This window comes from Hevea brasiliensis, chromosome 17 (genome assembly GCF_030052815.1).
Source record: "Hevea brasiliensis isolate MT/VB/25A 57/8 chromosome 17, ASM3005281v1, whole genome shotgun sequence".
Lineage (NCBI taxonomy): Eukaryota > Viridiplantae > Streptophyta > Magnoliopsida > Malpighiales > Euphorbiaceae > Hevea > Hevea brasiliensis.
The window spans coordinates 18,880,147-18,903,252 of record NC_079509.1 but is presented as its reverse complement, the minus strand read 5'-3'; the positions used below and the strand labels follow the sequence as shown (position 1 = coordinate 18,903,252).

The window sequence follows — 23,106 nt, the reverse complement described above, 5'->3', positions numbered from 1 at the left end:
GCTTTGTTCCTAACAACATTGCCTTTTTCATCCATTTTGTTTCTAAAAACCCATTTAGTACCAATAATTGAATGATCTTTTGGTCTAGGCACTAAATTCCAAACTTTATTTCTCTCAAATTGATTTAGTTCTTCTTGCATGGCAAGAATCCAACTTTCATCATTTTGAGCATCTTCAAAACATTTAGGTTCAATTTGTGAAACAAAAGCAACATTACCAAAATATATTCTCAATTGTGCTCTAGTCATCATCCTTTGAGATGGATCATCAATAATGTCTTCTTGGGGATGATTTCTATGGAATCTCCATTCGTTAGGCAAATCTTCATGTTGAGGCTCATTTACTTGTAATTCTTCCAAATTTGGCATTTCTTCATTAATTTGATCTTCATTGGCATCATGGACATCTATTGTAGTTTCTCCTTAAGTTTCCTCATCTTTGTCATCAACTTGTTCCATTTCTTGACTTGATATTGAATTTTCTTTTCCAAAAATCTGCTCATTATTATCATCACAAGCATTTTTCCTTCTAATAGAAGGATTAGTCTCATCAAATAAAACATGAATAGTTTCCTCAATAACCAAGGTTCTTCTATTGAACACTCTATAGGCTTTACTCTTTGTTGAATACCCAAGAAAGATTCCTTCATCGGATTTAGCATCAAATTTCTTTAAGTTATCCTTCTTGTTATTTAAAATATAGCACTTACAACCAAATGCTTTGAAATATGAGATATTTGGTTTCCTTCCTTTCCATAGCTCATAGGGGGTCTTTTTCAAGATTGGTCTAATCAAAACTCTATTCAACACATAGCAAGATGTATTAACAGCTTCAGCTCAAAAGTATTTTGGCAAATTATTTTCACTCAACATAGTTCTAGTCATTTCTTGCAAAGTCCTATTTTTCCTTTTTACTATCCCATTTTGTTGTGGTGTTCTAGGAGCTGAAAAATTATGATTAATTCCATGTTTATCACAATATTTCTCAAACAAATGATTTTCAAATTCAGTTCCATGGTCACTTCTTATAGATGAGATGCAAAAGCCTTTTTCATTTTGAACCATTTTACTAAAAGAGGTGAATTTTTCAAAAGTTTCATCTTTATGAGCAAGGAAAAATGTCCATGTATATCTTGAATAGTCATCAACAATAACTAAAGCATATGACTTTCCACCAAGACTAGTAGGAGTTACGGGTCTAAATAAATCAAGATGAAGCAATTCTAATGGCCTAGTGGTAGACACAATATTTTTAGATTTAAAAGATGCTCTAGTATGCTTTCCTAGTGCACAAGCTCTACATTGAAATTCATTTTCATACTTAATCTTAGGAAGACCATTAACAAGTTCTTTCTTAGACAATTTTGAGAGTGTATGCATGCTTGCATGACCTAGTCTTCTATGCCACAAGTAACTAGAGTTATCAAGAGATACTAGACATGTACCATGATTAGTTTCAAAATTATTCATGTCAAGCAAGTAAACATTATTGGATCTATTTGCAATGAACAATGTATCATTATCTAAGTTATTAATTGTACATAGAGAAGAAGTAAACTTTACCTCAAAACCTTTATCACAGAGTTGGCTTACACTTAGCAAGTTGTATTTCAAACCTTCAACAAGTGAAACATCTTCAATACAAGGTTTGGTTCCTATTGTGCCATTTCCAATTATTTTTCCTTTCCCTTTATCTCCAAATTTTACGTATCCTCCATCTTTCATTGTGATTTTTAAAAACTTGCCCTTTTCACCAGTCATGTGCTTTGAACAACCACTATCTATGTACCATTTTTCACTTTCCTTCATCCCTTTGCAACAAACCTGAAATTTAATCATTTAGCTTTAGGTACCCAAGCAACTTTGGGTCCTTGGGGGTTAGTGACCTTAGGTAAGGTTCCCTTTGGTACCCATACCTTCTTTACCTTAAGATGACCTTTCCTAAATGCACAAGAGCTAATCATATGACCTCTTTTATTGCAATAATAACATGTAACATTAGGCAAGGAAGATGTAGATGCTTTAATGAAATGATTCTTGTACTTGTCATAGTTCATGAAACCATCAAAACCAATTCCATATTTCTCATTTGAAATTCTTTGGTTTCCAAGAAGTACATCTAGAGTTTCTTTTCCTTTTGTAAATTTTGCCAAATCATTTGTCAAAGACTCTACTTTAGTTTCAAGAACTTTATTTTTCTCAATGAGCATTTCATAAGTATCTTTTGAGATTTTCAACTCTAAATCTAGTTCTTTAAACATGGCAATTTGTCCTTTGTAAAATTCATTTTCTTTATACACATTGGACATGGTAATATTTTGTGATCTCAATGATTCAATCTCTAAATTCATTTTAGTGCACTTTCTCTTGTAATTTCTATACTCATCATATACTCTAGCAAATGCAAGTTCAAGTTCTTCTACATTAGGAGATTCATAAGAGTTTACCTCATTGTCACTTTCTTCTTCCTTTTGTGAACTTTCGACTTTCTCTTCAAGTGCCATCATACAAAGAAGAGCAGCCTCTTTATCACTTGATTCATCATTTGAAGATTCTTCACTGTTGCTCCATACTACTTTCATAGCTTTCTTGCTCCTATCTTCTTTTCCTTTCTTCTTTTTGAGCAATGGACATTTGGGCTTGATATGTCCAGGTTTGTGACACTCATAACATACAATTTCTTCTTTTGAATCTCTGAAGTGTTTATCCTTGGGAGTATACTTTTTCAAGAATTTCTTGTATTTGCTTCCTCCTTTCTTGAAAGCTCTTTTAAATTTTCTTGCAAGCATAGCCATTTCATCATCATCTTCACTCGAAGCACTTGAGTTGTCACTTGAGTCAACTTTGAATGCAACTCCTTTCTTCTTTTCTTCATCCTTATTTGACTTGAGAGCAATGCTTTTCTTCTTCTTTTGCTCATTTTCAACTTCATCTTTCTTGTATACCATCTCATGTGCAATGAGAGAACCAATGAGTTCATCATAGGTGAATGATTTGAAATCTTTGGTATCTTGGATAACTGTTGTCTTTGCTTCCCAAGACTTTGGAAGTGATCTAAGAATTTTCTTCACAAGTTCAGCTTCCTCAAATCTTTTACCAAGCGCTTTGAGAAGATTTACAAGATCAGTAAACCTTGTACTCATATCCGCAATTGATTCTCCTGGCCTCATTTCAAACAGCTCATAATCTCGAATAAGAAGGTTTGCTTTGGACTCTTTAACAACATCAGTTCCTTCATAAGTCACTTCAAGCTTATCCCAAATTTCCTTAGCAGATTGACATCCTGAAACACGATTGTATTCATTAAGGTCAAGTGAACAATGCAAAATATTGATAGCTTTGGCATTTATAGAAATTTTCTTCCAATCATTGTCATCATATTCATCTTCAAGTTTTGGAACTTTTGAAGTTCCTGGACCATTCTTTTGACGAACATGTGGACCATTTTTAATAATTCTCCATGCATCAATATCTACAGATTGTATGAAATTTCTCATTCTTACTTTCCAAAAAGAATAATTAGTGCCATTGAAAAGTGGTGGTCTAGTGATTGAGTAGCCTTCAACTAAAGGTGCAGGTATACCAACAGTATTACTAGATGAACTAGCCATTATGGATCACTCTAAGGTTGTAATACCCTAAGCAACAGAGTCAGGCTCTGATACCAATTTGTTGTCCCAAAAAAAGTCCAAGAGGGGGGTGAATTGGACTTTAACAATTTTTCGGCCCTTGCTTGTAGCCTAATGAAAAATTGTGGCTATGTTCAACTAAGTGTTTCTCTATATGTAATGAAAACAATATGAGCTTCAACAATGTGTTCCTAAGATGCAATTTAACCCTCAATCAATGTATATGGCAATATCTAACAAGGCATGCACCATACAATATACAATTGATTTCTCAAGTCACTTAATATGTCCACAAATTTATCAACTCAATCTATTTAACCAACATTCAATATCATGTATATGAAGAAAAATTTTAAATTGCACATAAGTAAAAGGGTAAAGGATAGAGAGATCAAACACAAGGATTTTTATATTGGTTCGGCTTAACTAGCCTACATCCACTCTCTCAAAGAACCCTCTTTGAGTCTTCTCTCCACTATTTGCTCTTTTGAAGGCAAGAGACCAAAAGCCCTTTACAATTTCTCAACACCAAGCTTTTACACCAAGGTAGCTTGAAACCTTCTCAAGTGCAATCACAAGCACTAACTCTCCCACGCTTCAATAGGTGCTTGTACAACCTCTCTTGAATGCAATTTAATATTTCAACACTCACTCTTACTCAATACAAATCAAACTATAAAGAAGAGATGAGTTGATTTGCCAATGGAAGCTCAAAATCTTTAAAGCTCTTGAATGAAAGCAATAAATGAAAAATCAATGTTGGAGTTCAAATGTAAGCTTTCATTAAGTGTAAATGAAGCAAAGAATGTGTATTTATAGTCCCAAATCATTTTAGACCGTTTGAAACCCTTTTGGAACGTTATACACACTGCTCAAGACAAAATAGCCATTATTTTGTCCTTTTGTGCGAAGTTGAGCAGCTCTGATAAATTAGCAAACTAATAAAATTTTAGGAGCAGTCAGTAAACTGGTTAGTAAACTAACGTTTTTAGCAAACTCATTAGCAAACTAAAAAATTTAGCAAACCAGTTAGTAAACTAAGTCAACAGCTGCATGTCTCAACTTGCAATGCAAAATGATTTAGACCTTTAAAAAAATGTTTCAATAGTTGTGTTCAAGGTCATGATGAGAAAAAGTAATCAGAAAATAAATTTTCATTTTTGAGCTCCATATGACTAAATTCTCATCTATTCTTTTTCACAAAAAGACCTAAGACTCTAACACTATGCTTTTCATACCTTTGCTTTGAGTCTTGATTTCCATAGCCTTTTTTCTCATTTTGGATTTGTCTTGAAATACCTTTGAGTATCCTTTCTCCTTAGATACAACTTCAAAGGTTCTTTATGCATAAGACAAAGAATCTACACATCACTTTAAGGTTAGGTTAGATAGATTCTCTTTGAGTTTTGTTATCATCAAAATCAATGCTCATTTTGAGCTACACGGGGTCAACAGGTAATTAGTATTTGAACCTAATGTCAAGTTTGTGTAGCTGAATATTTAAGTTACGAAACTCGAACTTTATCTAAATCCATCACGATTGTATTTTTCTAAATTTCAAATTACCTAAAATTGATTACTCGAAATCCTCTTAATAAAATTTGTTTAGATTAAATAATCGGAAAAATTCACTCATTGCAATCCCTAATTATTATTATTATTATTATTATTATTATTATTATTATTATTATTATTATTATTATTATTATGCACCAAAAGTGTAAAATGGGACACCATATGTATAGGAAAGGTGACAGAATGTGATTCCCACAAAAATTATAAGCACATGTTTTAACCCACAAAATTTATTACTAAGTAGAAATGTGTTATATGATATCGTTGTAGCCATTCTATTTACAATGAATACATTTTTAGCATTCATCATATTAAATTGATCTCAACAAAATTTATTGTATATATAATAATTATATTAAATAATTTTTTATGACTAAGAATCAAAATCTATAGATTATTTGCAATAGATATATAAGTAACTCATATAAAAATTTAAATTTATTCTTTTCTTATTTGCTTTGATACTTAAAAAATTATAAATTTAAAAACGATTTTATTACTATTAAAATAAATTTCATTGATTAAATTTGTTCTCTAATAATATTATTTGAATCACACATATATTGAATACAATATTTTCATTTCATATTGCATAGAAATTCCTAGTCTAATAAACCACGACTAATCATGTTCACGTCGAGTCAGCCCACTAAAAAGTGAAACGCTTCCAATAAGTATCATCTCTATTCGTCAGAATTAAATACTTCACCTCACTTAAAAGATAAAAATATTGAATCACTTATTTAGTTACTTTAAAGTATTGAATTTCTCTCAAAAGATTTGCATGCATGCAACAAAGTATATATCATGATTAAAAAAAAAAAGAACCTAAAAATTATTAGATTTTAGGTTCAGCTTTGAGTTACAGTAACAAGAACAAAAATGATGATCAAGTTATATATATATATAGCCAAAAATTGGCCACATATATCAGGATGTATAGAACTAATAGCATGGAAGTTGACATTATTTATGAATGATCAGCTCTGGAAATAATTGGGATCTCTCCTGCTCATGAGTAGGGTCGTGAAAGTTGACATTCTCTCTCATCTCTATCTCTTTGACTAGCGCATATTCTCTGATGTACTGCATGTAATGTTGTCTCCCATATTCTCCCATCTCATCTGCACGTGCTATTCTACTGCACACGTGTGAACCTTTCTTCCTAATTCATACGATGCACCTGCACACGTACCAACAGACACCACTATGACCAGCCATTAGCGAGAGCAAACATGCAGCATGAGGAGCTGCTTCCACTTCACATGGAATAAATATTAAAAAACATAACTAACAAGCGTTTGGATCGCTATCTCTTTTTGTTTTTTGAAATGCTGTCTCCAACCCATTGGCAGGCACACATATAACTTGTTAATAATTAATATAATTCAACCTCATTGGAGCAAAAGCTAAGTTAATTAATTCCCTCCCTAGCATTTTTTTTCAAGTATCATTTTAATAATTGCAAGTGGGCATATAATTATTTTTATTATTATTTTATTATTGCAAGTGGGTATATTCTTCAGGGTATCATCTTTTGTGGGATTAAGCTAGTAGTAGTTGTGTGATTATATTTTTATTTGATCATATAATAAAATTTAATGAAATGAAATATTAATTATATTAAGTAATATAATTAATTATATTTTAATTAATTTAATAATAAATATACATAATTATAATGACTTATTTTAATATATTTCTACATTGTGACCACTGGCCACTTACCACCATGATGATCGCTTAATAACATCACTAGTCCAAATCACAAGACCTATTTCACCCGATCGCCAGCAAAATTTATTACAAAGCCAACAGTAGCGAGCTGCTAATCAATTAGAGTGTATATATATATATATATATATATATATATATATATATATATATATATATATATATATGCCAAGAAGTTGGCAACTTATTGTTTAAAAAAAAAAGTTGCCACAGTAGTGAGAGTTTGATCTTATCAGAATTTTAGTAGTGTTATATATATATATATATATATATATATATATATATATATATATATATATTATATTTTTAACATTTAAAATATTTAAAAAAATATTAATGAAAAATATATTAATATTTTTTAATAAAAAAATTAAATTATTTTTTATTTTTAAACTTTAATAATTTTATTAAAATATAAAAACAATTATATACTCTTAATTTAACATGGTAACTAAATTTTATTATTTATTGCGAAATAAATAGGCCTTAATTTAATATAATTTTCAGTTTATTTTGAATTCAATAGCCTAATTAAATTAATAAATGTTTGAATTCAAATTTCATTGATTCAAATCTCCTTTTCAATGCTTAAAAAAAAAAACTTAATTATAGCTATTTAATTCACAACACGGACTATGCTACATTAAATTATTATAACCATCATAGAAGTAAAAAATTAATTAATTAATTTCTTTTTGAGGGAAATTGCAAATTATATATGCAGTGCCAGTGATTTAACTCCAGTATATAATTTTCTAAGTTATATATATATATATATATATATATATATATAAGCTTTATTTTGTAGTCCTACATGATTAAATAAGTTTTAAATTAAGTTTTGAGTAAAATAAATTATATATTTTCTAACTAAGACTTAATAAATACTCACCTAATATATAAAATATTGTTTTTATAATAATAAAATATTATTTTTTACTATTTTTAAATATTAAAAATTATTTATTATTTTTAATTAAAATAAAATTAAAAAGAAAAAAATTGATTGATTTAGCTTTCTTTTTTTTTTTAATTTATTGACAAGAATATGCTTGATTTAGCTTGCTCTAAATGTACGTGATTAAATTCATACTTTGTTTTATTTTTTATTTTTAAATAAGGTAGATATATTATCAAATCCCAGTTATAATTTGATGGAAATTACTAATTAATTTAGAGTTTGAATTATGGATTAATTAAATAAATAAATCACGATTTGTTGATAAGGATTTGTTCACAAAGTTTACAACACGCCAACGCGTATCTTAATTGTATACTGATTTCTTCTTGCAATGATATCCGTACAAGTTTCAAATGTGCATTATATATATATATATATATTGACGGAAACAGTAAATTTATTTAAGAGGACTTGATCAAAAAAAATATATAATTCATAAAAATAATATAAATTTATAAAAGAATTTTTTAAAAATAAAATCTACGAAAATTGTTATTAATAAAAAAAAATAATAAATATTTAATATTAAAAATTATTATACTTATAATATATTAATGACTTGAAATTAAAAAATTTATCTAATTTATCTTGAATTTATTTTTTTTATAATAATCACAAAAAAAATTTTAATTAAAATTATAAATTAAATAAAATAAATGATATGACTTTAATTTATAAAAAAAAAAATTTAATTTGAGTCTAGAGAAATTGTAGTAAGAGAGAAATTTCAATAATAACAATAAGATTATGAAAAAAAGTCACTAAAATTTTAAATTGATGAAAAAAAATGATAAAATAAATGTGCTAGAATTTTATTTAATAATTTATTCAATAATTTAAATTTCAAAGAAAATAAATTAATGATTGTGGTAAAATAAAATAGATGGTAAATAATAAGTTAAGAAATAATGATGTTTTAAATTTTTTTATAAAAAAATTTATATTTCACTATTAATATCATTCAATTAAAATTTAGAATTTTATTTTTTATAAAACTAGTAATACTCCTAAAATTTTTTTAAATATTTAGATAACAATTGATTTTTGAGAAATTACTACCGTATTATATTTCTAAAAGATTTTAAAATACTTATTACAATTTTATGAAGCCTAATATCTTATAAAATTTATATAATAATAATTAAAAAAATTAATATTTTAAAAAATTACTATTATACCCTTAAAAAATTTTAAAAACTCAGGGCCAATGCCCTTTTGCTCAAGTGTAGCTCCGCCTTGTATATGTATATATATATTAAAAATTATTATTTAATTATTTTAAAATTTTTATGATTGAAATATATTAAATTAATTTAAAATTATTTTATTTTTTAAATTAAATATTTATTTATTTATTTATTAAGAGTTTATTTAATTTATTTTTAAAATTTGAATGATTTATTTTTTAAAAAATTTAAAAGACTTTTGTTCAATTTTTAAAAAAAAAAACTTAAAGATTTATAAAACTATTGACGTATTTCAATAAAAATAATATATTTTTTAATTTTAATAAAAATATTACAATAAAAGTAAATACAATTCATATGTACAAAAAACCAAGTTTTTTTTTTTTTTTTTGACATTGTTTGTTTTGACAATCGATTATCAGACTATGGGATTTCCCAAGTAGGCACCATTGACAATAATACTATACAATATACAAATCCTTCTCTCCCATTAACTCCCTGAAAAACTTAAGAACTGTGGAAGTTAATGGCTCCAAACAAATCAACACCACCATCTTTTTCTCTAAGGTCGAAACTCACAGCTCCAGTTCATCAAATTTCCTTTTATAAACATCAACTTGGATGTATGTTTTAATCTAGAGCATTCTAATTCACAGTTCTTTTACTTGAGCTTAATGATAATCTGCTTATCTATTACACTACCTTTGTAATTGCTCATTCAACTCATTTAGCTCCTCACTTTCAATTTTCGAACTTAAAACTGCTTCCACTTTAGAAAATGTGTACTTTAAAATGCCGACTTCAAGGATAAGATAATGTTACACTTGAAAGCTAAAAGCAAACCCAAAAATTATTTATAAAATTAACAACCCCAGATCATCATTTTCCACGTGTTATTATTGCATTAGATAATGTTGATTTCGAAATTAAAAAAAAATGATAGGGGAAAATAACATTGCATGCAATTTTGGAAAGGATAAACATTCTGTTTCTAACTTTGTCTAAGAAATTTTTAAGAAAATTGATTAATATTTCTAAGTTAGAAAGTGATCCAATTGTTAATTTATAAATGTATAATATAAATAAATTAAAAGTAGTACGGATTTTATCTTACTTTTATAGTTTGCTTCAATTCTATTTTAATATGGTTGAAAATATTTGTATTTTTTTTCATGCATTATTTAGAAAATGAATACGTGTCTATTTCAAAATTTCATTACAAGTCCATTTCTAAATCGTTTCTAATTTATTCCTTTCAAGTATGTTTAATTCAATTTAGAAATGGATTATGTCCATTTTTAATTCGGCTGATACTTGCAGTGTTATTTTTTTAATTAATAATTTTATAATTCAATTTAATTTTTTAAATAAAAATTTAATAAAATATTTTAATTAATTATAAAAAATTAAAAATTTATCCATATTAACACACGTGATAATTTTAATTTATATATTTTTTTAATTTTAATATAGAAATAATGTAATATTTTAAATTTTTTTATTAATTATTTTAAATTTATTTTTATTATTTTTATCTCTCAAACTTTTTAATAAATATTTTATAATAAAAATAATTAAAATTTATTTATATAATATAAATATAAATATATATAATTAATATATGTTAATATATTATAAGTTATTTTATAATAATAATTATTTATTATAATATTAATAAGATAATTATTAAATAATTTATAACTTACATATAATAGAAAATACTATATAATAATATTATAAAAAAAAATATTACGTGTCAGACGAGAATTACTCATGTTAATATTAATGTATATGATTATTAATAATTTTAATTTATATATATATATTTTTTAATTTTAATATATAAAAATATTATAATATTTTAAATTTTTTATTAATTATTTTATATTTTATTTTGATTATTTTTATCTTTTAAAATTTTTAATTTTTATATATTTTCTTTTCATTTTAATATATAAAAATATTATAATATTTTAAACTTTTTATTAATTATTTTATATTTTATTTTGATTATTTTTATCTTTTAAAATTTTTAATAAAAATTTTATAATAAAAATAATTAAAATTTATTTATATAGAATATAAATATAAATATATGTAATATTTATTAAAATATTAATAAAATGTCGCATAAAAATATCAGACAAGAGAATGTTATCTCGTATCATTCTCTTGTGAGTATTATTTTTAAATTAATTATTAGATATATTAAGAATATTAATAAATAATATTATTTTTCTCATAAAAAAAATAAATTATTTTTATAATATAAAAAATAAATCTTCCATAATGATGCATATGTACGCCGAAAACATCTAATACGTCCGCTTATTTCCATTTGAAAAAATGGTTAACTACAGAGACGCAAAGTCAACAAATGGATATCATAAACACGGAAAATTAAATCAAAAGCATGGGGAGCCGCAACAGCCAAGGAAGCAAATGGTGGCGGCAATGGAGAAATGCACAACCTAAGCAGAAAAGGCCAAGTAGATTCTCTTCTCGTTAAACTTGTAAATGCTTACCCGCCAACGATATTCCAAACCGCTCCACAGAGTTGCTAAGCAACGGTATTGTTTGTTGAAAAACAACCGTACATATAACCATGCACGCAAATTGTTCGACAAAAATCCTCAGCCAAATGCGGTCTTCATTCACAGGTCCATGGTCGATTACATACACAAAAACTCCCCATTTCAAGCGCTTGAAATCTTCAAGAATCATCTTCAGCTGGGCTTTCACAACAGCATCGATGAAGTTTCCATTGCCCTGGCCCTCAAAGCTTGCAGCGGAGACATATTACTTGGGTCTCAAATCCATGGGTTTGCTATCACCTCTGGATTGGGTTCGCATATTACGGTTCCTAATGCGCTAATGAATATGTACTGCAAGTCTGGACAGTTTAATGAAGCTTTGCGTATTTTTCAAAATTTAACCGATCCTGATATTGTTTCTTGGAATACGGTGCTTTCCGGGTTTCAAAGGAGTGAACATGCTCTAAATTTTGCTTGGAAAATGAATTCAAGTGGCGTCGTTTTTGATGCTGTGACTTATACTACTGTTCTTGCGTTCTGTTCAAGGAATGAAGAGTTTCTGTTTGGATTGCAATTGCATTCTTCTATATTGAAAGTTGGATTAGACTCTGAAGTTTTTGTCGGGAATGCGCTTGTGACTATGTATTCAAGGTGGGGACGTTTACTGGAAGCTAGAAGAGTGTTTGAGGAAATGCCAGCTAGGGATTTGGTTTCATGGAATGCAATAATATCGGGGTATACCCAGGAAGGAATTGGGTTGGAAGCAATTTGGATTTTTATAGAAATGGTTAGAAAAGGAATACAACTTGATCATGTTTCATTTACTAGTGCAATTTCAGCCTGTGGGCATGAGAAAAACTTAGAGCTTGGGAGTCAGATACATGGTTTGAGTATAAAAAGAGGATATGGGAAGCATGTCTCTGTTGGTAATGTTCTCATCTCGACATACTCGAAGTGTGATGTCACTCAAGATGCTAAACTAGTGTTCCAAAATATGGACGAGCGCAATGTAGTCTCATGGACTACAATGATATCTATTGATGAAGAAAATGTTGTGACTCTCTTTAATGAGATGAGATCAGATGGGGTTTATCCCAATGATGTTACCTTTGTTGGTTTAATTCATGCTTTAACAATTGGGAGTTTGGTGGAATCAGGCAAGAGAATTCATGGGTTTTGTATAAAGAGTGCTTTTTTATCAGAATCCAGTGTTTGTAATAGTTTCATCACCATGTATGCCAAGTTTGGATTCATGCAAGACTCAATAAAGGTTTTTGAGGAGCTCAACTATAGAGAGATCATAACATGGAATGCTTTAATATCTGGTTTCGTACAAAATAGATTGTCTCAAGAAGCTATCCGCACATTTCTATCTGCCTTTGTGGAATCAAAGCCCAATGAATACACATTTGGTAGTGTCTTGAGTGCAATTGGTGCTGCTGAGGATGTATCTTTAAAACATGGCCAAAGGTGCCACTCTCAAATAGTAAAACTTGGATTTAACACCAACACAATTGTTTCTAGTGCTCTCCTTGACATGTATGCAAAGCGCGGGAGCATTTGCGAGTCTCTCAGAGTTTTTGCTGAGGCACCTCAAAAAAGCCAGTTTGCCTGGACAGCAATTATCTCTGCTTATGCAAGGCATGGAGACTATGAATCTGTCATGAATTGGTTTGAGAATATGCAGAGGGAAGGGGTGACACCTGACTCCATTACATTCCTTTCTGTAATTGCAGCCTGTGGAAGAAAGGGGATGGTTGATATGGGTCGACATATCTTTGACTCAATGATAGAAAAATATCATATTGAACCATCCTCAGAGCATTATTCTTGTATGGTGGATATGTTGGGTCGTGCAGGGCGACTGCACGAGGCAGAGGAGCTGGTGAGTAGCATTCCAGGACAGCCAGGATTGTCTGTGTTGCAGAGTTTGTTAGGGGCTTGTAGGATACATGGAAATGTAGAGATGGGAGAGAGGGTAGCTGATGCTTTGATAGCAATGGAGCCCACTGAGTCAGGCTCATATGTGTTGATGTCCAATTTGTATGCTGAGAAGGGACAATGGGAAGACGTAGCAAAGCTACGAAAAGGGATGAGAGAGAAGGGAGTGAAGAAGGAAGTAGGATTTAGTTGGGTGGATGTTGGTGATGTTGATGCATCTTTAACTTTGCATTCATTTTCATCAGGGGACAAGTCCCACCCACAATCAGAGGAGATATATAGGATGGCAGAATACTTGGGATCAGAAATGAAATTTTTGAGAGAGAGGAAGCATTTGAATTATAGCCTCATGAAAGATAGAAATTTTAGAGCCCTCAAGATGGGCCCATAATTTTCTATTGGTAACATTCATAAAGTGATTCATATGTTAATTTAAGTTTGAAAATTTAAGCTTGCAATTGATCAAAGGAACAATCTTTGGATAATATAATATTTCATGTTTGTCTGTCCCCTTTATTTTTTTTCAGGGCATGCAGAGAGAGCATAAAACGTTTCAAAACTTAAAAAAAACGTGGTCGGCAGGATTCGAACCTGCGCGGGCAGAGCCCACATGATTTCTAGTCATGCCCGATAACCACTCCGGCACGACCACTTGACGATATAAACCCCCATAAACGTATTAAATAAAGAATTATCTAAAGAGTTTAGCCTCCTTACCCATTTGTTCAAACAACTAAATTCTTCTTTATTTCTTCCTCGCAATTACTTGCATCTAAGCGTTATCTGCTACGGCCTTCGTGTTAGAATGAAAATTTGAAGCAAGAAATTTAAATTAGATTTCTACATTATTGGAATATTTTTTCAATTATTTCACAAATATATTTATCATTCATGAATATAAAGGTAAATATAAAATAAGTCCACTTTCATACAAACAATTACACTAAGATCAAATCCAAATAATATATTTTAACACAGTTGCATCTAACAGTAAGAGTTATAGAATGAGCATGCTCTAATTACTTTGGATTAGATTTTAGCTTGCAGTTTTAGAATTGTTATCTTCCATAACTGTAAATTCTTTACAGTTTTTGTATCATGCAGATTCTTGTAAAAGTGTAAAAAAAATATAATGAAAAATAACTAACAAATAAAAAATATCAATATATTTATTGTATTAACAAACTTATAATAAATAAACCAAAGATTTATTAAACCAAAAAATTTATTAAATTCAAAAATAAAACTATAAAAATCAAAAGTACCAACAAGTTTTCAAGTAAAGTTTTACAACTAATAGTTTCGCTTTTAAAAGCATTAAGCTTCATGAAACCAATGATTTGAGCATTATATGTTTAGTAGAAAAATATTTTTTTAATATATTAATTAAATAATATTAAAAATAATTTAAAATTAAAATTAATAAATTTTAATCATAAAAATATTAAAATAATAAAATAATTTTTTCAAACGATTTTTTTATTTTTTTTTTCTCTTGAAAAGCAATTTTGAGACTCCAAACTCAATGCCAAACGGGCATGACACATCTAGATACCAAAGGTGAAGGCAACAATACCTCCCAGTAAAAGAAGACCTCAATTCTGCTCATATGGAGCGCTGTTGCTCCAATTACAGAATTTTTTCAATGATGTCTAGAATTATAAAACATAAATAATTTGGCCACAATAATTTATATCATTTATCAAATCAATTGTGACAAGAACTTCCAATAATCTTTAGGCAGCAACAAGCAATAAACTCACATTAAACAACCCATATAATAAGCTCACAGCACGACTTATCTCATGTTCTGGAAAAATATCATACTAATATGGTCGTAATGCATCAGAAAACTTAGAACTAAGAATCTTAATAAAGGTCATTGTAAAAAGCTTTGGTCCCTAGTGATACAACTTCATCAGTCCAAGCCTCCAATGGAGCGGCCACTAACAATCCAAGAGGCCCATCACACCGAATACGCATATTCCACAATATTTCATATCAAGAGCTTTTCAATGGCATCCTGCGTTCGCAAACAAATAATCATATGCCTGGATCAAATTCACCAAGTAAGAGAGACACAACATGAATTACAGAAACATATCAGAAGGAGAAAATACTTTGAGCTGTTGTATTTGTAACTTCAATTGGCTTCCCTCATTTGATGTCACAGAACAAGCAATAACAGGTCTTGTGACACCACATGCTCGGCCAAGTGCTTGCTTTGATGGGACAAATACATATGGCACATTCTGCAAAATTCAAACAAAAATTTCATGTAAGCCATTTGGATTCCAGAAATAGTTATAGTGAAGAACTTTTAAAAACTCAGCTACAACTATTCAATTTTTTGTTACTTAGAAGTCAAGCTTGATGACTTTGACCCAAAAAAAAAAAATTGTGCGCGCTTCAGAAATCAAAACTTTAAGGTTTTTACCAGAATTCAAAGGATAAATATTTTAAGTTGTATAAAGTTAGCTTCTCATTTGGCTATACCACACTAAGAATGGTGGGTAGATATCAATCAGGACCATTTAAATTGCAATCAATAATCTTACAAAGATCCACCTACTTCCCAACTGATAGCACGTACTATTCTATTAAAATCGAACTAAACATTTAGAGTTGTCTCATCAGCTCAGCAAGTCTCAAAAAGCATTTTCCAGTTCAAAAGGATTTGTATAAGTATTCAGTTTACACAATTAAACTGAATTATCAAACAAGACTATCTAAGTATTGCATTTTACTACATTCTCAACAATCAGTTGCATATACATATCAAATATCCATAGCCACCAACAACTTCAATAAGCGAATTAACCAAAACCCATCAATAAAATCAGGGGAAAAAAGAAAATTAAAAGAAAAAACAAAACAAACCTTATCTTCAGCAAGCAAGGGAAGATGGAGAAGAATCTCAAGAGGCTCAGTATCGGCAGCCATCACTATGAACTCAGATATACCCCTATTAAGGGTTTTAGTAGCTGAAACCCAACACTATTAGATACTAAAAGAACACAAAAATCCATTACAAACACTCGTATTCAGAACTGAATTTATAAAGTAGAAGTAGAATCTGCAGAGCTCACCTTCATTGGCTCCCTTTTTGAGTTGCTTGTAGTTAGCTGCTTGTTGAACAAGATCGAGTATTGTTATGGTGAGCTGAGCATCAGCAAGCGGGTATGCTTTTGGGTTCACTGCCTCCCCTGTCTGCAAGAACAAGCACACAATAGATAAACCCAGAAACTAAAAATCACATAACAAATGTGCGCGTCTGTGGGATTGGGAAGAAAGGTTACCATTTTTGCAAATGTAAATTGAGGAGGCTAGGGTTTTTGCTACGAATGAAAGAGGAGCACGAAATCCTGGGTTTAAGCCGAAAGAGGAAAATATATAGCGAGATCTGGAAGGACCCCTAAAACGACGCTGTTTGATGTGTTGCAATGCTAAAACTAAAATAAGGTCCAAGGTTCTAGGCCCGACCCAGATGGAGCCCAATAGATTGAATCCAATCAAACCCGCAAGGTTAATAATAATAGCATAATAAATGAGTTAAATAAGAGTGACCAAAAATTAATTATAATAAAAAAATCAATTAAACTATTAAATACAATTAGTATATGTTTTAAAAATATTTTTTAAATTTATTGTAAAAAAATGTTTTTGTAATTTAATTTAATTATTTTGAAAAAAAGGTTTTCAAAAAATCAAATTGATTATTTTTTAATTTATGATTTTTTATTTATAGAACATAGTGTGTAATTTATAAAATTTTAAATAAGAATAAAAATATAAAAATTAAAAAGATTATATAAAACAGCCCAAAATAAAAAAAAATATTTTTTAAAAAAAATCTTTAACCTCTATTACAATTTAATTTTATTATTATTATTAAATAATTTTAAACAAATAAATCTCGTGAGACTCTGCGTCAAGCACAGTTGAGCGGATGCAAAAAAATTGAAGTGTCAACCGCAGATTTTAGTGTTGACGTTGCAGCACATTTGCTCTCTTGACGAAGTTTCAGACTTTTCAATTCCGCGTTAGAGAGGTGCAGAAATGGCGTTGATAAGACAAGCTCTCTCTCAGGCCGTTACTCTTGGTTCGTCTCTCTCTTTCTGATACATTCATTCATTATGAGACAGTTACAGAAGATCAATCTTGCTTGACTTTTATCGATTCCTAATTGAAAATTGAGAATAGAATTTAAAATACACATCTATCAAATTAAAAATCCCATCTTTGCTTTAAGAAACGCATTCCTGATTATCCTGTTTCGAGGGTTTGAAGTAATGACCAATAGTTTTCAACTTAAATATTATGATGAGCTAAAAAATCACGCCTTTAACTTTTTCATTTGTTAGTTGTGTTTATTAAATTTATATCCACAGGTTCATATGGCATCAAATCATATTTAAATTGCTTGCAGTTGCTTCTCAGATTGCCATTTTATAGTTTCTCTGTGGGGAATAGCTGATTTCTTTTATTCCATTCACCAATGTGTTGCATCTGGGGAGTATACATTCCCAAATATTGCAACCCTTTAATGCAATCTTGGTACACTGTAGCGGAGTATAATAATGAATTTTCAGCTATTGTTATATTGAATTTTTGTTTCATTGTATTCCATTAAATTCTACCAAACATAAATGTCACCATTATATGTTTTGGACAAGTATGTGGCTCATTGTTTACTTTTATGCTGTTTTATTTTCGTATATTATTGGTATTTAAGGTCTCTTTAGGGAAATTCTATTTTTTCTCTTTTTGTGATTTATTCATTCTTCTTTTTGGTGCAAACTATTGCAGGCATGATTGTGTCTTCAGCACTAATAATATGGAAGACATTGATGTGCATAACTGGTAGTGAGTCACCTGTTGTAGTTGTGCTTTCTGAAAGTATGGAACCTGGTTTCAAACGAGTGAGACATCATAGTTACTTACACAACTAATATATTATTATTTAATCATTCTCATGAAAATTGTTACAAATTCTTATATGATTGTGTTTGTTCAAGGAAAGCAATTATCGGTTCATATGGCACATGTCATCTTTTTAACTATGTAATTCAAATGAAAGAAATGCCCTTTTCCAAGATGCACTGATTTGTAATGTAGTAAATGTAATATCATTGCAGTTGAAGTGCAAGTTGATACCTAACATTAGGTTATTGAAAAGTAAACTTATTATATTCTGATGGCAATTTGGATTTTATTACAAACTGCTATTAACATTTACAAGTATGTTGTTTATTAATTGTAGGTATGTTGTGAAGCTAGAATGTCTGTCGTTAAGTCTTGCAATGCTATATAACATTTATAGACTCTTCATGATTTGAAGCTTTGGTTGCATATTGCAAAAATGCCTTCTTTTTTTTTTTCTTTCTAATCAATCGAGTGTTAAACAACATTATTTATGACAATAATTCAACTTGTTTCTGTTAAGTGATCCCATAGAAAGACTTACTCAGTTACTCCTCTTTCAACCATGGTACATGCAGCTGTGGAGGCAGCAGTTTTTTTCTTTTCAATTTCTTCCTTTCTCCATAGTCATATCTTATGCAATGATATAATGGCTTTGTATGCATATTTGATTATTTATTTGTCCCTATCTGGTGACATAACCCTTCCTTGTGTTGCAGGGTGACATATTGTTCTTGCATATGAACAAAGATCCTATTCGGACTGGAGAAATTGTTGTGTTTAATGTAGAAGTATGCTCAGTATTCTACTTAGAATTTGTTCTTATTTTTAGTTTCCTTTTCAGTCATTTTCATCTATCTTAGCATGATAATATGAGCATCATTGAGTTTGAGCTCATAATGAATTTTCATTCCATTTAAGCTTTTTCTTTCCTGTTTAACCATGAAATCAATAATGGCTTTTTTTTTTCTTTTTTGAAGTCCTTTATTGTCTGGCATTATAATTGTTTCAATTAGATATTTTTGCTAATTAGCTGCTTTGACAGAAAAAAATGTGGTCATTGCACTATGCTTCATCATAAGTTTCTGCTCTTTATCTCATGTTTCATGTTAAGCAATTTTATTATTGATTAGAATTACACCTTTGGGGTAATTATTCTATTACCAAATTCAGAACATATGTGAACAAAATGAACTTCTTGCTACCTGCTTGTCTAGAAAGGTTGCTCCAATGCATGAGGCATTGAAGCTTCCTACATATTGGGCTTTAGGGAGGTTTGGAGTTACACAAGCTCCCCCTCGCATTACATAGAGGCTGTATCAATGGTTTGAACCCATGATCTCTTGGTTATGATGGAGAAATCTCACCTCTATATCAAGGCTCACTTTTCTTGGCATCTTTATGTTTGAAAGGAAAATAATTAACTTATATAGCAAACAACCCTGATGAGTGAGGACTGAAGAAAAGGATAATTTTTTTTGATAATTCATAAGGTCAAATATCCATCTAATATCTATTTGAACTTTCTCAATGTGGTGTGTGGCTAAGAAACTTTATGATCTCTGCTCAATGTTTGTAAGATACTTGTCATGGAAAATAAAGTTGAGTTATGTTCATCTTATTTGAAAGCCCTTAGCCATGTAAATACCAGCTCTAGTATGGTGAGCATTTATTTTAGTCTGAGGGAGTGTGAAATTAATTTATTAATGAAGCCATTCAGTTCATACTCACCATGAAAGTGAAAAGGCATGAGAATACATGGGCAGGTGCATAATTACGTGTGACAAAGTTTTCCTGTCCTTTGTGTTGATACTGGTTTTGCAGCTCTTCTATCTGTGTTATGTCTTCACTTTTTACTTTCTTTTCTTTCTTGCTAATGCTGTGCAAATATTGAACATTACAGTGTTCCTTTTTTGTTTTTTTAATCAATTTTAAAATTTCTAGTGCTAATGTATCTTCTTCACATTGTTTAGGGACGTGACATTCCAATTGTCCATCGAGTAATTGAGGTGAAAAATCTGCAAGATTCCATCTCTTTTGTCTATCCATACTTGTTTGGTTTCCATTCTACATGTATACATTGCATTGTATGAACAGGTTTGAGTCATTTGACCATATTGTAGACTCTAGGATCATGCTTATAACGGATAGAACTTTTTCAAATGGAAGGAAAGCAACTAGAATCATGAAATAAGAGCATCTGGTATTTTGTCTTTTCTGTTCAATATTAATTGTAGGATGCCTTCGGTTTTTCACAGGGAAGAATACTGATTAATCACAAGAAGGAAACTTATCTTCTGACCTTAGTATCATTTTTAAGGACTTCAGATTGCTCAAGGATATTTAACATCATCCACAACTGTGAATTGGGTGATTCCAGAAATTTTCACACTTTTTTTCCCAGAATTGATTATGCCACTGCACCTTTCATATCTAGGAATGGATGAACTCATAGTAAAGCTGATTAGTGTGAAAAATTTAGGACTTTATCCATCTAAATCTTTTGATGACTTAGTAGCACATTTGAACTTCTTTCTCTTGAAAGTACTAAAATTTCTTTCAGAAAAAAAAAAAAAAAAAAAAAAAAAAAAAAAAAAAGAGAGAAAAAGGGCTGTAACTGGATTTTTTTTGCAAGTGAGTCACGCGTAAGTAACCCAGATTAGTTTATGTGATGTTTGACTGTAACAACAAATTTGCATATTTGTGTCCTGTGATTCCTTGGTAGGTCCATGAGAGACAAGATACCAGAGATGTTGATATCCTCACAAAAGGTACCATGTTCTGTGAAAGTAATTAAATTTCAACCGCATGCAAAGCTGCTAAATCTTAATTGTGATATCTCTTCTACTGTCTAGAATAAGATTTATTCTAAGCGTCCCCCTTCCTCTTCCTTCTTTGACAAGTTTGAAGGTTTGAATGACTTTTTAATGAAGGATAAATTTGAAGGACATAAATTCTTAAGCCACTAACGCATTGATAAAAGATAAAAAGGAAATTATCTCAAATATTTTTGTAGTCTTTTATTTTATGGTTCCAGTTTCAGTAGCGCCACTCTCTTAGCATATTAATTATCATTTGTTTTTTTGTCTATTTTTATCAGGAGACAATAATAAGCAGGATGATAGGCTTTTGTATTCTCATGGTCAGCATTGGTTGAAGCCACAACATATCCTGGGGAGAGCTGTTGGGTATGTCATGCTTATGGATTTTTTCTTTCTTTATAAAAAAATGTTACCATATTGTGAAACAATTCTAGGACAAGATTTAAAATTGCTCATATCCAGTTTTTATCTTGCAAAATTTTAATTAATTGGGCGTATCCCAGTTTATTGAGAGATTACCATAAGGCAAATTCTGAATACATTTTGTAATGTCATATACTGTAATGTACTGTTTTTATCTAATATTACTTGATTAAATGTTTGAACATCTAGGCATAGTGAAACTCTCCAGGCTAGTTCATTTGTTAAATGATTTTTCGTAGTCATTTTGGTGTAAGAAACATGGCTATTCTCACTTGATTTATCTGATCTTTAATTTTCTGTTCCTGCAGGTTCTTGCCTTATGTTGGCTGGGTGACAATTGTCATGACTGAGAAGCCTCTTGTCAAGGTTGTTTTAAAGCTTTTGTAATAACATGAGATCTTTAATTACACTTACGCTTAGTTTTTGATGAGAATCAAAAAAGCTTTTTGTAGAGATCATTTTCGAGCTGAAACTGCACATTACATTTAATTTTCTGTTGGTTTTGCTTGCAGTACATACTTATAAGCGCGTTGGCTTTGCTGGTCATTACCTCAAAAGATTAGGGAAACAAGTCTTCAAGACTAGTTAGGTACCATATAAGCATTTTTCTCTTTTGAAACACAAGCAAAGAAATATAGATATTCATCTCAAAAATTATATAACATGAAAGAACAGATCATGTTTGTTGTGCTGCACTCAGTTGATGGAACATATTTATTAGTCTATTAGCTGAGAAGATACAGTTAATGCTAAATAAAATACGTGACTTTAGACGTCTTATCCCTTTTCATGGTTGATTTCTGATGGGATTAATATTCTCAAATGATTATATCAGTGTCTGATGTCAATTCCATGGTGCACTGGATGATGTATTTTTTTAATTTTTTTTTTTAACTGAAAAGATGAATATCATTCATAAAAGAGATTACAGCCTATCATCCTCTAATAATAATTTCAAATGAGGAGGTGGATTTTTGGTCCATCCTGGATACAAACTACCAGATCTAACATTGGGCACATTTGTTAGCTAATCTAGGAGTGAAACCAACAGAAATAAGCGGATAAAGGCTGAGGCAATTTCTACTGTCATGAATGAGAGCTACTAACTCCCTTATAAAAAGGCTAAGCTGCAAAGAATCAATTTCCACAGTACATGGAATAAAACCCGTAGAAATATGAATATGTTCAACCTAACTTTTTCTTCTCTTCATTTACTTCCTCCTTTCCCTTTCAATTCCAATCTTATGATCTCACTGTGAAGGGGAAATATGAAATTCACCGGTGCTTTGTTTTCAAGATAAGTGACGTCTATTCTAATGGTAATTGCAGCTTTAGTAATAATAAAACAAGGAGAAGAAGGAGGGTGTCCTATAAGTCA

At 29.9% G+C, this 23,106-nt stretch overlaps 3 protein-coding genes and 1 non-coding gene across 4 annotated transcripts; 2 read left to right on the top strand and 2 right to left on the bottom strand.

The window, feature by feature from the left end:
- The first annotated feature begins 11,409 nt into the window (after positions 1-11,409).
- On the top strand, positions 11,410-14,018 carry LOC110651529 (pentatricopeptide repeat-containing protein At4g32430, mitochondrial). The gene has a single exon (XM_058139908.1). The coding sequence runs from the start codon at positions 11,603-11,605 to the stop codon at positions 13,949-13,951; it is 2,349 nt and encodes a 782-aa protein (XP_057995891.1). The 5' UTR covers positions 11,410-11,602; the 3' UTR covers positions 13,952-14,018.
- Positions 14,019-14,130: 112 nt separating this feature from the next.
- On the bottom strand, positions 14,131-14,212 carry TRNAS-AGA (transfer RNA serine (anticodon AGA)). Its single transcript has one exon. It is a non-coding gene; the product is annotated as a tRNA-Ser (tRNA).
- Positions 14,213-15,235: 1,023 nt separating this feature from the next.
- On the bottom strand, positions 15,236-17,016 carry LOC110651533 (uncharacterized). Its single transcript, XM_021806897.2, has 5 exons — positions 16,860-17,016; positions 16,650-16,770; positions 16,441-16,544; positions 15,681-15,812; positions 15,236-15,583 (listed from the first exon to the last, which is right to left on the bottom strand). Exons 1-5 carry the CDS (start codon positions 16,860-16,862, stop codon positions 15,557-15,559), a joined length of 387 nt encoding a protein of 128 aa, XP_021662589.2. The 5' UTR covers positions 16,863-17,016; the 3' UTR covers positions 15,236-15,556.
- Positions 17,017-17,390: 374 nt separating this feature from the next.
- LOC110651532 (uncharacterized) lies at positions 17,391-22,506 on the top strand. The gene is made up of 8 exons (XM_021806896.2): positions 17,391-17,662; positions 18,370-18,482; positions 19,203-19,274; positions 20,457-20,492; positions 21,209-21,254; positions 21,584-21,671; positions 22,037-22,094; positions 22,241-22,506. Exons 1-8 carry the CDS (start codon positions 17,620-17,622, stop codon positions 22,289-22,291), a joined length of 507 nt encoding a protein of 168 aa, XP_021662588.2. The 5' UTR covers positions 17,391-17,619; the 3' UTR covers positions 22,292-22,506.
- Positions 22,507-23,106: the final 600 nt, after the last annotated feature.

Coding starts and splice junctions, on each gene's coding strand:
- LOC110651532 (XM_021806896.2), top strand. CDS start 17,620: ATGGCGTTGATAAGACAAGCTCTCTCTCAGGCCGTTACTCTTG. Junction 18,483..19,202: donor TGGAACCTGGTTTCAAACGA/GTGAGACATCAT, acceptor CTTGTGTTGCAG/GGTGACATATTGTTCTTGCA. Junction 21,672..22,036: donor ATCCTGGGGAGAGCTGTTGG/GTATGTCATGCT, acceptor CTGTTCCTGCAG/GTTCTTGCCTTATGTTGGCT.
- LOC110651533 (XM_021806897.2), bottom strand. Junction 15,813..16,440: donor CCTTGCTTGCTGAAGATAAG/GTTTGTTTTGTT, acceptor TGAATTTTGCAG/AATGTGCCATATGTATTTGT. Junction 15,584..15,680: donor TACAAATACAACAGCTCAAA/GTATTTTCTCCT, acceptor TTGCGAACGCAG/GATGCCATTGAAAAGCTCTT.
- LOC110651529 (XM_058139908.1), top strand. CDS start 11,603: ATGCTTACCCGCCAACGATATTCCAAACCGCTCCACAGAGTTGCTAAG.